Raw genomic sequence first — 16541 nt, forward strand, 5'->3', positions numbered from 1 at the left:
GTTTTGTGCAGATATAATATATATTGTCTGCATTTTTTTCCTGTTTGCAGTTGACTTTACTCAGTTGTGTATCTTTTACTTACTGGCTGTGATGTATTCTGGAGCCTTTCCTGGACTGAGTGGTACTGCTTCCTCATAGTAACCTTCAGGAAGGGACGAGGAAGGTAATGGTGGTGGACCATTATCTGGTGGCTAAATGGGGGAGGAAAGTTTATTTTTGTTATTATTTATTTATTTTATATTATAATTATTATATTATATTATATTATATTATATTATATTATATTATATTATATTAATATGCCACTGTATCAAAAAACTATTATTGCAGCGGTTTACAACAATATAAAAACATAAAAGCAGGCAATAAAAGAAAAAAAAGTTAAAAACAAATTAAAAGCAAAAAACAAAAAACCAAGCATCAATAGACCATTGTGGGGGGTGTACTCCCAATTGCCTACATAGGCCTGGCACAACAGAAAACTTTTCAGCAGGCATTTAGAAGTTGGCACAGAAGCCACCCCCTGACTCTGTTGGTAGGGTGTTTCTCAGGACTAGGCCGATGACACTTAAAGCTCAATTTCTCATTGTTGTCAAACAAGCCTCACCAGCTCTGGGAATGACCAAAAACTCTCTTGCAGATGATCTCAGCGGCTGAGCTGGAATATAAGGGTCCAGGCGGTCCCTGAGGTATCCTGGCCCCAAGTTGTTCAGGGCTTTGTAAATAAATGCAAGAACCTTAAACGTGGCTCATTAGCAGATGGGACAGCTAATGCAGCTGTTTTAACAACACAGTCACATGTTCTCAACCAGAATCTCCCATCATCAATCTGGCTGCGGCATCCTGCACCATCTGGAGCTTCTGAACCAGACCCAAGGGCAGCTCCACAAAAGTTAAGCACATTGAATGACCAAAAGAAAACACCAAGGTGTTGTGGTTGTTGTTTTTATATTATGTTCAGATCTTGCAACTTCTTTAGGAATCGTAAATGGAAATTTAAACGTCCAAACGCAGCTTTTGTATAATTACAGCAGACCACTCAGCTAAGCTGCCTTTTCTTCTAAGGTGTATCAGTGGAGAATTTATTGGCTACTGCAAGGCTGTAATCTTAAAGAAGGACAGAGAACCAAATATACTTGAATGACCTGCTGGTCTTGTCAACAGGGTGGAGGAGTGCTCTTGTGCCCCTCCACCCTTTTCCTTTCCCCCACTTTAACTAGTTGCCTTCTATAGAAAGCAATGGGAGGGAAATAAAAGGGCCCAGACTATGCCACCTCCAGGGCTGGCATCATTCACCCCCTGGTTTGGGGACCTACCAGAAAGGACTTAGTCCCACACAACGCACTCAGGGCCAAAGGATGGCATGGCCTGATAAATTCAGCAAATTTGCTGGTTGCAACGTAAATCAAGCAAAACCAAGCAACGGGTAGTCATTTAAAACAATAAAACAAATGTTTGTAATTCTAAATGGAAAGACAGAGATGTTAAATATTCAAGAATAAAGTTATCAAAGTACTTGCCCAACAGTTAAAATATCACATGGGCCTAGGGCTAAGATGTGGCAGCATTTACAAAGATGGTCCACAGCAAAATGTGCCTGGATGAGTCAGATGCTTTCCATAAAAATGCAGCTTCAACCAAGTTGGAGAGACTGATTGGGAATAATAAAATCACTGAGTTGAGAAAGTCATGAGAAGGAGGGATGGAGATCCCTAAACATTATCATGTTGCTATTATAGCAGCTGTGGTAGAATGAACAAATACAAGTAAAAATTACTCATGCTGGGAATTGGAAGAAAACAAGTGGGACCGGCAACAATATGTGGTGTGGATTAATTCTCTTTAGGACTCCAAGCAGCCATACCTGGAAGAATTTCACTATTAGTTATAGGATTGAACAGATATTTCTCTGGCAGCATATAAACATTATTAGTGGGCTAGAATGTGTTTTTTCTTTAAGGTGGAGAATGCAGACAGCCTGATATTAGGATAGCTTTGGTCCTGTAGGTGAGAGGTGATGGGAGGAAGGGAGGGGTATTTATATGAGGCATCATGTTTACAGAATTATTTTTCTTGGTGTAGTGTGAGGAAGATGGTGAAGCGTCACTGCATGGTTTGTGATAAAGTTGGAGGAAGTAGTTTCTATAACCTCCAGAACCACCTGCCCCTGCAGAGTGAGAGATGGAGAGGGCAAGTGCTTGGTATGAAGGCTTTGTTCATGGGATGTTCAGTGGTACCTCACAAGACGAATGCCTCGCAAGACAAAAAACTCGCTAGACGAAAGGGTTTTTTGTTTTTTGAGCTGCTTTGCAAGACGATTTTCCCTATGGGCTTGCTTCGCAAGACAGAAACGTCTTGCAAGTTTGTTTCCTTTTTCTTAACACCGTTAATACAGTTGCAACTTGACTTCGAGGAGCAACTCATAGCATGTGGTGTGGTAGCCTTTTTTGAGGTTTTTAAAGCTTTTTGGGGTTTTTGAAGCTTTTCCAAAACTTTCCCGACACTGTGCTTCGCAAGACGAAAAAAATCGCAAGACGACAAAACTCGCGGAATGAATTAATTTTGTCTTGCGAGGCACCACTGTTTATGGATTATTGCTTGTATGTCAGTATTTGTCCAGGTTTGTCTGGGTCTCACAGAGTAGGCATGTGAGTATGTTGTTGTTTGAGGATGGGAAGCTGAACTGTGGGAATAGTGTCAAGAGTGTGATCTGACAGTGTCCTAGAATAGTAATTATGAGCATATTAGTTTCGGGTGTTTTTGAGTTTAATTAGTGTGAATGTGTTGTTCATGTATAGAATGTGCTTGGGTGGAACAGAATGTGATGTATTTTTAGCAGTAATTATGTTTTTGTTGTATAGGGGGCTGGGAATGCAATTGGATTGTGATAGCTTTTGCATATGTGGACTTGATTTTTCTTTTGCCCAATTGTTGATCCTGTTGTTTAAAATGTGGAAATTACACTTTTCATCTGTAATATTCTATTTTCTAGTCCTTAAAGGATTTTTCGTTTGGCAGTTTGCTATGTTTTACAATGTAGAATTTTATTTCCATTTGTGAAGCTGATTTTTATGCATAATGTGCTAAGAAGATGCACTATTTAGTTGTTCATTGTGTCAAAATGGGAAATTAGTTGTATTTTTGTATTTGTTTTTAATTCTCCTAAATAAATAAATTATCAACAGTCAAAATACTAATTATCAACTTACGTTATCAAATAACAACTAAATATTAACAAATATAGTCTATCAAATACTTACATTAAATACAATTATACACTAGCTGTCAAATACTGTCTAATATTAACTTCTATTGCATTCAAGCCATAAAATATAGTCATTTACATTGTAACAGGGATTTTCACACTATGTCCCAGGGCACCCTGAGTTCTTTGGAGGAGTAGATTAAAGACAGCTTGTGCCCTTGGTCTGCAATGTGAACTACAGGGATGTCTGGTGTTACAAGACCCAAGTGAGTACAAGACCCATGAACACACTGCAGCATCTTGTACAATGTTCAGGGATTCTGTGGAGAACACAGATAAATTCCTTGGCATATGTCAGTAGAGCAATTATTCCCTGAAGATAGAAGTATGAAAACAACTGAGACTGATTAACATGTCAGCTATCCAATATCGCAAAATATTAATTGGCAGGCATCAAATACAGAAATCAATTAAAATGGGGTGAAAATTTGGTGTAGTATCTTCATTGAAAATGAAACACTGGGAATAGTCAATAAGCAAATTTGTTTCAATGATATTTAAGTATGAACAGGAAGACCTGGTGGATAATCTGTTAAGTATTAGCTCAAAGTGAAAGTCAAATTGCTCTACAAGTAGAAGATATGGCAAGGAAGGTATGGCAAATCATCCTACTGGATATGCTGCTTTCACACTTTAAACAGATATGAGGGAACAGGTTATACATTCAAATAAACAAATAGGTAAACGAATTCCAAAGCTGTACTATTTTTAAAAAAATGAGAAAGATCTCTTCATTAGCAAACACTTAGAATATACTCACCAGCCATTGCTGAGGAATCTCTGGCAGAGGCATCTGAGGAGGAGCAGGTAAGTTACTGGTAACTTCTTGTTTCTGTGCATTTTCTTTTATTTCAAAATCTAATGTGAGGATGGGGAAAAGACTATGTAAAATTGATATTAATTAATGGAGTTGGTGATGCTTACCATGGCATCAACTCAAAGCTTACACATAGGACATGGGGTGGGAGAGAAGGAATAACACATTACAAGGGGAGTGACTTACTAAATGAAAATACAGTGGTGCCCCGCAAGACAAATGCCTCGCAAGACGGAAAACCCGCTAGACGAAAGGGTTTTCCGTTTTGGAGGTGCTTCGCAAAATGAATTTCCTATGGGCTTGCTTTGCAAGACGAAAATGTCTTGCGAGTTCCTGCAGGGTTCCCCCCCCCCTTTTTCCCAAGCCGCTAAGCCGCTTATCAGCTGATCCGCTAAGCCGCTTATCAGCTGATCCGCTAAGCCCGCTAAGCCGCTAATAGCACTAATCCGCTAATGGGCTTGCTTCGCAAGACGAAAAAACCGCAAGACGAAGAGACTCGCGGAACGGATTCTTTTCGTCTTGTGAGGCACCACTGTAAAAACAAGAGGGGAGTTAAGAATCCTTACTTTAAGAAGCCACTAAAGTTTATCATGAGGGAACATCCTTGAAGCTGCAAAGAAAAGAATGGGAAGGCACTCTTGCCCCCACTTGAGGCATGAAGAGAATGATGCAAATCTTTCCTCTGGGAATGGGGCACTAGTGAGAGTTGTGGCCTATCCAGTGCAAAGACCCCCTCCTCCCTTGAAAACAGCCTTTAACTGAAACCAATGGCTGTTTTCAAGACAAAATGCCATGGGGTGGCAGTTTTAGAAGGGTCAGAAAGTAAGTGGTCAACCCTCCACTCTCCATGCCCTGTGACACCACCACCCCTTAAAAAAGAAGTCCCTCACACGCAGGGAAATGAGACTTGAAAACAGCCTTTCATTGGGCTGAATGAGAAGCTGCTTTCAAGCCTAACTGCTGTGCAGAGAAGAGTTAACCCTCCTCCTTCCTCCCCCCAACTCCATGAAACACCCCTGTTCCCTGTTAGAGGCATGCACTGTTTGTGCCCAATTTGACCACACTCCCTGCACTCAGCACTAATAAATAATAATTAATAATAATAATAATAATAATAATAATATATTATTTATACCCAGCCCATCTGGCTGGGTTTCCCAGCCACTCTGGGCGGCTTCCATCCGAATATTAAAAACACAATACAGCATCAAACATTAAAAACTTCCCTAAACAAGGCCGCCTGTAGATGTCTTTTAAAAGTAAAATAGTTGTTTATTGCCTTGACATCTGCTGGGGGGGCGTTCCACAGGGTGGGAGCCAATACCGAGAAGGCCCTCTGCCTGGTTCCCTGTAACCTCACTTCTCGCAGCGAGGGAACCACCAGAAGGTTCACCCCTGCAAGAATGGCCACTTGGAAATGCTGTTCTACTCGGGTGCAGAACCTGTAAGCCAGACTGCAACAAGATGAGGAGGGGGGAACTGGGTGAGGTTTTGTTTTCCTAGTGCTCTGGGTTAAACACAGTCTTACCTCACCCCACACCATATGCTAATAACATAAACCTGGCATTAACCTTTTGATGATTGTATCCTCAGAAGAATGTTACTCAAAGCTGCCTTCTTCTCCCTGACTGTGGTTGTTAAGTATTCATGGTCCAGAAGCTGAAGAAACAGCTGTAGTTCAACTATTAATTCTTCCATGGCTGAAACAAAATAAAAACAATTTCGTGTAATCAAAATAAGCGTAAAAATGACATTTAGAACAGGCAGCCTAGCAGAACTGTAAAAGGAAGCTGCTGGTAGTGGTTTAAATTGTACATAGCAGCTTCCTGTCTATTGTTGTTTGAGACAGTTCCCCCTTAGGTAGGAATGGTATTTATACCAAGGGACTCCAGTGACAGGCAACTGAAGGGAAAGCACACTTCTACGGATAGGGGTAAGATGGCCAACTGGTAAATCCACCACCCAAACCAATTTCATCTAACCCTTCGCTTGATGCCATTTTTCACATTTCTGCATTTATAGTCCACCTTCACTGACAGTCTGTTTATTTGGCACAACATACTTCTGGCCTCTATGAGACGCGGGTGGCGCTGTGGGTTAAACCACAGGGCCTAGGACTTGCCGATCAGAAGGTCGGCGGTTCGAATCCACACGACGGGGTGAGCTCCTGTTGCTCGGTCCCTGCTCCTGCCAACCAAGCAGTTTGAAAGCATGTCAAAGTGCAAGTAGATAAATAGGTACCGCTCCGGTGGGAAGGTAAACGGTGTTTCCATGCGCTGCTCTGGTTCGCCAGAAGTGGCTTAGTCATGCTGGCCATGTGACCCGGGGAAAACTGTCTGCGGACAAATGCCGGCTCCCTTGGCCAATAAAGCGAGATGAGTGCTGCAACCACAGAGTCGGTCACGACTGGCCCTAATGGTCAGCGGTCCTTTTACCTTTACCTTACTTCTGGCCTCTAGACTACTGTCAGGAAAATGAGTGATCTTTGAAGATTCAGAAAGTGCTCCTCCCTTGGACAGAGGGATAAACAGTTTGCAGCAAAGCCAGTTCAAGCATTACCTACTCCCTCATTAGACTAGAGCACATTCTTCCCTTTATTGATGCTCATCTACAAACATTAACATGTGGAAGCCAAGGGATGGGATGGGTATAAAGTGCCCTACACTGCCAGATGATGATGGTGAAACAGGACACTACACATATTTGGGTAAATGTGTGGTGTAAACAGCTTTTAGATGTCTGAGGCACCATGAGGAAGAGCTTTGAGCTTTCTAGTAACATTTGAACCTGCCCTTCATATGCAAAGGCACAGAAAAAAAGAAGCAGAGCAGGTAAGATGATCCAGGCGATGGAATGCAGGGAGCCTTAATAGATTAGAACAAATCTTTCATGTACTGACAGTATAGCACACAGTTAATACTGTCTGTTCTCTAGGAAAAAGCAAAACAGATTTATTGACCATAAAATTTCTGATGCCATGGAAAAATCAACTGCTAGATTTATTTATCAAACCTCATCACCCTTTATTTAAGGCTATCCATAAAGATAACCAGGTAACTTTCTGAGAAGCAAGGTTTAATTAGATACAGTTACTGAAGATGTTGTTATGCTGCCTAGGGGAAAGCAGCACAACTGAGAGATCACAGGGGAAGGTCAATTCCCAGGTGGTCTATATTCATCCTCACCCTTGATCTGGCAGCACATTTCTTCTATGAAAAGTAAAAAAAAAAAAAAAAAAGGATACAGTGAGGGCAGAGACACAAATGGGGGCAAGCCCTCCCATAATGAACAAGCCTAACTTTCAACAAGACTATAAAAAAATGAATGTAAAGATTAATTCGGTTGGCTGGTTCAGATGTTCTGAGAAACAAAGTTTTGTATATGAACACTTAGATGTAAGTGTACAAACACCTGGATAACTATTAATCATGGCCACAAGCCTAGATTGCTTTTAAAGGAATTAGAAATGTTTATATTTCATTTTTTATGCCCATCATCTGAATATCTTAGAGTGGTTCACAGCATAAAAATACAGAATGAACAAAACAAACCAATAACCTCCCTCCCAGTGTTCATGGAGAAGGAGCCAGTCCCCCCTGGTTGTGAGCTCCCAGAGAAATCTGGCTGGCTGTGTTGGAAGCAGAACGCCAAGTGAGGAGGAGCTCTGGTCTCTTCCACCAAGACAATTCCTACGTTAAGAGAAGATGGAGCATGCATTTCCAATTATGAGACACACATTATGAGCAGCTCTACATATCTGCTGCATATTAAATGTTAAGTGTAAACAAAATATGGATAAATATGCTGATATGCCGATCCCCATACCATCTCAAAGGCAGGAGGAATGTCTGTCCTACACTGAGACTCTCATTAGTTGGCCATCAGGGCTGCACCCAGCTGAGTCCTCCAGCTCAGGCAATGACAACCACTAACCACACTACAACGGGGATGGATTTTCTCATCTTGCCAGCTGCTTCTGTTGCTCACTTGAAAATTAATAAGGCTCATATCAGAATTAAGAAGCTATTGCTGCCATCTGTCTTCCTTAAAACACCACCACACTGAATTATTAAACCCTGCAAACAAACACACATTTCTTTTATGTGATTTCAGTTACTTCTGCACCAACAGAATCCTTTGCAAATAAAAAGCCAGAAGACTTTATTTGCCATTTCATTTTGTCAACCTGCAATTCCTAATAGCACTTTTCATTTGTTTTCATCTTTAGCCCTCCACAAAGAATTACACATTTGAGTTACCTCTTAAATATTTAAATGATTTTATATTTTGTACAACCAAGTCAAAACCCACCACTAGAAGTATAACTGAAAGGTTTCTTTTGCTGGGGGGGGGGGGGGCGGCATGTTTCTTGGCAAAGGAGGAAAAGGGAAAATCCTTCATTAAGTCTCCCCATTACCATCAACGCTATCAAGCCTTCATCAACATATGGCTGAAAATGGTCACTATGGGACTTGGCATGGCCTGTCTGTCTGAGTGTGCAGCTGCCAACTGTCTGTAGAAAACAGCTGTGACACACACAAATGACTGGTAGAGGCAAATCTTACAGAGGTCTTGCTTCAGATATCACATTACAATGTATTTCATAATCCTCTCCCCACCCCATCCTCCATTAACACGAGGGAGGGTATGGATTAGGTATTTGAACTTCCAAGAGATAACTATGTCATAAATAAGTTTCAGTGTGGTATATCAATGCTCAGAGATAATTCACATTACACTGTTGCTGGTTTTAATCTGTTGTGATTCAACTTCCATGTTGTATTCTTCTATCTTATGCTTTCAATCTTTTAATTGTAAACAACATACGTAAGTTTGAAGTTGACACGGTAACCAGAGTAAAACATAATTCTGTTCACATCACTTTTTTAGGTGTCTTTCGATACCATAGCAAAACGTTTCGAGTTTTCAAAAGACAGTATGTTGGAGCTTATTAGCCAAGTAATCCAGCAGAACACAGGCAAAGTGTTTACAATTCTGCAAATTGTTTGAAATGCCATATGCCATTATACCTCTTTGTTCCTTTTCTGCACTACTTCTCCACAAATGAACTTCAGATGCCAGGAGTTTGACTTAACACTCCAAAACACAAGAACCACACCTAATTGGAGAAAGTTGAGCAGCTATATGCCAAGTGCCGAGGGGTGTAGCTTTGAGAGACTACAAGTCTCTAAAAGAAACATTACATCAGGCATCAGTTTGCCAGAAGTGACCAAAACGAGCATACACACCCCATCTCCACCACAACAAAAATGTGCAAATATCGTTCTTTCTAGTGCTATTCACAATCAACAAAAAGTTAAGCTGTCATGTACACAGTGGACAACAGCCAAATAACCAAGTCATTTGTCAGCATTTCACCAGTCAATTGACGGGTCTACCACCTTAAGAGGGAAGATCCCAGTGTTTCCCAAAACACACCTATGTCTGGGGAAGGGCACAACTGCTTACATTTAAGTGTGAACTGGCCCCCAGATCAAGGTGGCAGCTTTTTCAGGGAGATGCAGTTACTCAGCACAAGCCTGCTAGGCTCCCCCTTGGTATGACTCCAGTTTCATTTACTTTTTTATAACCACAGAATCCAGGGGAAAGCATGGCAGACCAAACCAACCAACCAAAGGCTCACCTTGGTAGGAAACACATCAGCAAATTTTAGTCTGATTTTATGGGCAACAATTGCAATCAATTCCTCTTTACATGTTCCAAACTTATCAAAGTAGCACATTCTCAAGGTAAGAATGATTCTGGCAAGAGTCGCTGACAAATCTTTCCCTACAGAGAGCACACCATTAACAAAATAGTGCACCATTATCCTCACCTGCTTGTTGTCAGCCATCATATTAGTACATAGCACACATATTTCCAAGTGGTGAGGTCTTCCAAGACAGCACAACAAGGTTAAAATTCCTTTGAATGAGAAAGCACTGAAGATCAGACACACCAGTTCATCCAGAGGATCAGAAGCGCCAGACACATCCTTTGAATACTGAGGGCCCCACTCCCCCCAAAAAATATTATGGGGGCTGAAACTGCTCTGGCCCCTAGGAGTCGGCACCTACGCTGGAGATTTAGGGCATTCTTACAATATTTCTTTAATTTACAAATATACTGTATAAGCAAAGTGGTCCTATAAGCAGAGAGAATCAATCCAACTCCTAGAGAGCAGCTATGGCAGGCTGCTCTAAAGCAGCGTTTCCCAACCTTGGGTCCCCAACTGCTTTTCAGACTACAGTTCCCATCATCCCTGACCACTGGTCTTGCTGGCTAGGGATGATGGGAATTGTAGTCCAAAACCAGCTAGAAACCCAAGGTGGAGAAACACTGCTCTAAAGTGGCACTCAAGTTCAGCTCGCCCTTACTAAACTGTCTCTCTTTGCCTGCTTCTGAACCCCAGCTGCTGGAAACCACAGGAAGGGAGATTGTTCTGGTGTTCAAATCCTGCCTGCGGGTTTCCCACAGGCATCTGGCTAGCCACTGTGAGAACAAGATGCTGGACCAGGTGGGCCACTGCCCTGATCCAGCAGGCTGCTCTTATGTTCTTCTACCCATTCATTTCCCAAAAACCGCACACACATATAAACAGACCTTGTGGTGCACAGGTCCAGGCCCCTATTCATGCAGATGAATTGTCCATTCCAGAGAAAGGGGACACTAAGAAAATTGCATAGCTCAGTTGGTTAGAGCATGGTGGTAATAACACCAGAGTTGCAGGTTCTATCCCCATATGGAACAGCTGCATTGCAGAGGGTTGGACTAGATGATCCTCAGGGTCCCCACTGTTCTATGATTCTTTTTGTCAAGGCCATGACCATTCTTTCACAGTGAGTAAACCGGCCAACCATATCACAATGATAAGAATGACTGCCAACCCGTCCCATCTTGTGCATTCCTTCCAAAGAGGTCACTGTCATATTATTATTATTATTATTATTATTATTATTATTATTATTATTATTATACTGCTCTATACTCAGAGGTCCCAGGGCGGTTCACATAGTCTGGAAGTTAACAGCTGTGCAAGCATCTGTCAAGGAACTAGATGTAAATCATACATTCAAGATTCTAAAATAAGAGTTGATTTTAAAAGGCAACACCAGCAAAAAAAAAGTGCAGGTTATAATTCATTCCACATCCTCCTTTTAATCTGTGCTTCATTCATTTCCTAGCTCTATTATCATCATGAGCCCTCAAATCATCTGGGAGTAGCTTTCATTCTCTAAGATCCAATTGTTGTCTGTGGGTTTCGCAAGTAGCTTCAAACAACTGCCACCTTATGAAATGCAACTACAACCAATATTGAAGCAAATGTGCTACACACTCAGGAGGTCATTGTCCAAAAGCCTACTTCAGTCCTCAACACCACTTCCTATGTACGAAGACCTAACTGTAGAAGACCTAAAAAACAAAAACAAATTTTGGGTCCACTGTGCTCCATACTTCAGTCCCAAAACACATTTGAAAGGCAATATTCCACATAAAGTTATTTAAAAGCAGGAAAATATATTACCTCCCTTAGATTAAGCAATATTTAGCATATTTGTCATTAACCTGTTTATTGTTTCCAGACCTTGGAATCTTGTTGCTTCCAAATGCGACTTCAAAATATATTGTGGACGTAAGAGTTAATGACATTAATTTGAACAGACAGATAAGGTTGCCTTCCCAAATTCCCCTGGTGGTAGCAATGTTATCAATAAGATGGTCATGTATAACTACAGCCTTTTCCAGATATTAGCAAGTTACAGTTTAAATCAAAGTCAAATTTTGCTTACCAAGACAATGCCAGGTCAAATCAAAGTCAAACAGAGAAGTTATCAAGCTTTACCTGCAGGTTAGGGAATTAAATAATTTAGAGAAGGGGAGGCTAACCCCAGTTTGGGGTCCTGATCTGAACTCCCCAAGAATTTTTTTCTGCCCCTCAGACCCTACAGATTTTGGTGGCACAGGCAAAATAAAGAAATGAAGAACTAAAATAGATACTGGGGTGAGCAGAGATAGAGCCCACCACACTGATAGGGATGTAAACTGCCTCCACTCTGGTCATGAGATCGATTAGAGAGGTGGGTGGGTGCCTTTTGTGCTTGTCTGCCCATGATTGCACATCCTAAAGCGCATACGTGAGCTTATGACCACACCCACTTTTGCAAAGCCCCACCACTAGCATGAGGTCCCTGGAGAGTTGGCCAAGGACAAATTTGGACCTCACTCCAAGAATATTAGTCATCTCCAATTTAGAGGAAATTGCTGAACTAAAATGCTTTTCTTCTTTGATCCCCCTGTTCTGCAGCTCTTAGTTGCTGGTCCTCTGCTCAATCCTCTGCCTAAAGGGAAAGATAATGGGTCATACCCAATTAACTTATTGAGAAATTCAGTTCGGATCTTAATGCGAACCTGCCTAATATGTAAACCTAAAGACTGCTAGCCTTCTAAATCTGCACTTCTCCAAATTTTGTGATGCTGTTCTCTGTCCAAATGATGCATATAAAAATGTGCACAAGGATACACATATACTAGTTAAAATAGCATATCAAAATGCATTATATTTGCAAAAATGTGTAAATCAAACAAAATTACATGCAAAATTACATGCAAGACTGGCAAGAAAATGCTGGAAAACTTTCACAATGATTTTTTAAGTTGCAAACTGATATGGGAACGTGGAGAACTGAACTTGAATCTGGAATAAAGATGACAATGGGTCATTCTTGAGGCAATGCATCATACAGGATAAGATGCAGAGCAGATTAATGATGGAATTATTTAATTTGGTATAAAAACCACCCTAAAATTTTCAGAAAGACTACCTCAAATTAAAATTCTCAATTCTTCTCAAAAGCAAGCCCTGCCAAATATAATAGGATTGCTCTCAAATTAAGTATACAGAGGATTTTTTAATATATTTTTTAAAACAGACAAATATAGCTACGGTTCTAACAAAGTACATGAAAGTAATTTCTATACAGATGCACAAATCACAGAAGGCTACCAATTTGTTTTCAGTCATCTGGGGAAAACAACAGCTGTCCCCTAAACCATACAACCAGGAATAAACAAAATAAAACCAAGCATAAATTATATTTTAATTAAGTAAAATTCTGTCCCTTCTCCAACCACACAGAAAGAGGGGAAGCACATTTTGAAAAGACCAGAAAAAGGAGCAGGAAACTGGTAGGAAGGGACTCTGATGAGATGGAAGAACACGGCAACCAGGAGGCATCAAAAGAGATCAGGGGCAGAATGCACCCCCTGGGCTGCCAGTTGCTCACATGTGGCCTAATAAACCGGTAACAGCGCATTTGGGAGCATTCCAAACCCTTTGAGAACCAGTGGAACTTCTTCCCAGCCCTGAGCAGATTTTCTGTTCTGGTTAAATCCAGGCCAAGTTATACCTGAAATTAACTCTGCTAAGTGTTGAGCAATTGGCTTGTTTAGCCTACAGGCCATGATATTTTCCATTTTAGTGCAAGACCCTGCAGAAGAAAAGAGGGCCACTGGGAGTCAGGGAGAGCCTCTGCCTTTCTTTGGAGCCCAAGTAAGGGTGCAGTTTCTCTTTGAGCTTGTGCTGAGTTCAGAGAAGCTTGGAAAGCACAAAGATGCCTCATTGTTTTCCAAGTGTTTTTAGGGTTCAGTGAGAGGATGGGAAGAAACCCTGCCCTCCTCTAGGTTCCAGAGCAGATTGGGAGCACTTGCCAGATTAAAAAGTATGATTGCCAATGGCGAGCACATTTGCAGATTCGGGTCAAACCTTTGGGGACTTGACCTGTATTGTTAATAACCAGGACTGGTGGCCATCATTTTAAGTTTGTGTGGCAATGTGTTTTCTTCTGGCATCTTTCTACTGGACTATCTTACAATTAACTTTCAGATTTCACTTATAGTTACAAGAGCTCAGGGAGTTGAGTGAACAGGATATCAATCCCATTTGGGTACTCTGGTTGGCTACTAAAATATTTCAGCAAAGTAGTCCTTAAGTGGACTGCACTTCAATGGAAAAATAATTTTCTTGCAAATCCTATCAGTCTATGGGTCCCAAATTTAGCATAATTGTTTTTAAATATGTCTTGGCCTGGACTGGACCAGAGCTGAACCTGAAAATCAGTCTCCATTTTTCTACAGTTCCTTATGACTGCTAAGACACTGACTTCCTTTTAAGATGCTAAAGCCAAACATTACAGCTACCCAGTACTCAGGCTCACATTCCTGGAAATCATCAGAATTAAAATATGTTGTTGGATGAAGGAGTTAGGGAACCAGAGTCACAGTATGTAAAGTTTTGAATCTTAATGATTGGTTCAACAGAATTAGAGTATGTGTTATGCTTTTTCTGTCATTTTTAATACTTATATGGAGAGCAAAATTATTGAATTAACAATGGGAGAACTAAAATTAATTTTCCAATGTGAAGGAGGAAACCCAGAGCCAAATAAATAAAGAATGAAGCTCAAGCATGGCATTTTTTTTGGTGCCGTCCACAAATAAAAGGTTTCTTTTCCTTCTTTTGGAAATACTGTATGCAATAAAGAATAAATAAAGCTAGAGATCATTATGTCCTCATGACAGTTTGCTAGAATATATTTTTAACTGTGTGATGAAGGAACCCATTAACTAATCTGTTAATTACAGGGAGATGGCATCTAAGAAAGAAGCATATGAAAAATATCTAAGTATGGAATACTCTGCTGACAGTGGCACTTACACGCCAATATTTAAAGTGAAGAAAGAAACCAGGTGTATCTGTGGAAAGTGGAACCAGTGTTTGAACTTTTAGAAATATAAAATATGGGTGAAATATATCTAGGGACATTCTACTTCATCATGTCCTTCTCTCAGTTTGAAGCACATTTTTCTACAGATTTTTCTGTTAGTAATACTTTCCTGAGCTATAATTTTGTATATTTAGATGGAAAACTTGAGAGTAGAAATTAAAACAACTTCTCAAAGAATGAAAAATAAATTGTAAGAATGACAATTGCTCTACATTTCTTACTCTAGTATATGCTTTCCTTAATCCTCGCAAATTTATTAATTGGAACTAACCTGACACATTCTGCAGTGTAGCTTAAATATTCCTTTAGCCAAGTAGTCAGATTTTTATCAGGCTTTAGTAACAATGTGTTTGGTAGCATCCCGTTTCTACTAAGTCCACAAAAGTTGCTACCTCAAAGATTTTTACTAACCTACCTGCTTACAAATATGTATGTGAGCAATTTGTAGCATACTGACAGGCTAATTTAGGAAGAAGAAAATGCAAACCAATAATAATAAATGTATCCCTGGTCACCTGAAAGCAATTCCCCTCAGCACCAGGCAAGTCCCTATTTAGATATGCCAAAGTCATTTGATCCTTGAGTGAGACACCAGCGACTTACTCGGAGCTGCACTTTTCAGTCTCCTTGCCAGAAGTCATCAGGAGCCAAACACACACACAGTGGGCAATCTTAGGCACCTTGACCTGGGAGTAAGCCCAACTGAATACACAGACTTACATCAGGATACCCGCTTAACTCTGCGTGACTTGGCTCAGGCATGACCCAGAGTCCCAGTCCGCGGCCTCCAATGGGTGTTGCCACTCACAACTAACTTTGGCCGGATTCTGAGGAGTTCCCATTAGCGAAAGGCGGGCAGGCTGGCGGGCCCCTCGAGAGCCTTGCCAGGATCCTGGGACGAAACTGGCCCGCCCGTCGCCCTCCGCTTCTGCCTCGCTCCCTGTGACAGGAATTCCCCGAAGCGCATCCGCATCTGCCGCTCGCCCGCCGCCCCCGCCATCCTCCGAGGCGCCGCCGCGGCGCAGGGAGCCAGGAGCGCGCAGGCAGCGGCTGCCCGGCGGAGAGACGGCTCCTCCCGAGCGGCCGGCAGCGTCTGGGCAGGGCTGGCCTCCGCCCGCGGCGCCCTCGCCCTCCCGCGCTCCGGCCTGGCAGCCAGCGAGGGAGGGAGGGAGGGAGCGGCCGGGGCTCCCCGAGGCCGCCTTTTGTCTCCGCGCTCGGGGCGCCGCTGACTCCCCCCTTCGCCTCGCCGGGAGCCGAGCGCGGGGCTGGCCAGCCCCCCTCCAACCCTGCCCGCCCGCCCGCCCGCCTTACCTGGCGCCCGCCGGGTCCCGCGGCGGCTGCAGACGAAGCAGGGAAGGAGGAGACGCCCGCCCGGCCAGCCCCGCGCGCTCCCGCTCCCTCTCGGCGGCCGGGGAGCGGGGCCAAAGCGGGCCCCCACCCGAGTGGCGGCGGCGCGAGCCAATAGGCGAGCTGGGGGAGAGGGAGAGGCGGGGCCCCAGAGAACAAAGGAGGGAGGGGGCGCCCGGGAGAAGGGGGGCGGGGGCTGCGCCGGACAGCCTCGCCCGGGACGCCCCTGTTCCGCCGGGTTAGAAGCCGGAGGCCTGTCTCTGCTGGGCCGGGGGGCAGCCGGGTCTGGGTCGCAACCCCGAGAGCGGCGGGGTCCGCGCGCAGCCT

The 16541-nt window shown here is 42.6% G+C and overlaps 1 protein-coding gene across 5 annotated transcripts in view; it reads right to left on the bottom strand.

The window, feature by feature from the left end:
• AFAP1 (actin filament associated protein 1) overlaps positions 1-16321 on the bottom strand; it is a 49741-nt gene extending 33420 nt beyond the window's left edge. For 4 of the 5 annotated variants that reach the window (XM_028738329.2, XM_028738327.2, XM_028738328.2 and 1 more), the window contains exons 1-4: positions 16179-16321; positions 5655-5783; positions 4027-4124; positions 84-192 (exon numbers count right to left, since the gene is read on the bottom strand). In XM_028738329.2, the coding sequence (XP_028594162.2) occupies positions 84-192; positions 4027-4124; positions 5655-5781 (334 nt within the window). In that variant the 5' untranslated portion in view covers positions 5782-5783; positions 16179-16321. Of the gene's footprint in view, positions 1-83; positions 193-4026; positions 4125-5654; positions 5784-15470; positions 15815-16178 lie in introns of those variants that run through there. The other variant, XM_028738326.2, reaches the window with a different exon arrangement.
• Positions 16322-16541: the final 220 nt, after the last annotated feature.

Source organism: Podarcis muralis, chromosome 8 (assembly GCF_964188315.1).
Source record: "Podarcis muralis chromosome 8, rPodMur119.hap1.1, whole genome shotgun sequence".
Classification (NCBI taxonomy): domain Eukaryota; kingdom Metazoa; phylum Chordata; class Lepidosauria; order Squamata; family Lacertidae; genus Podarcis; species Podarcis muralis.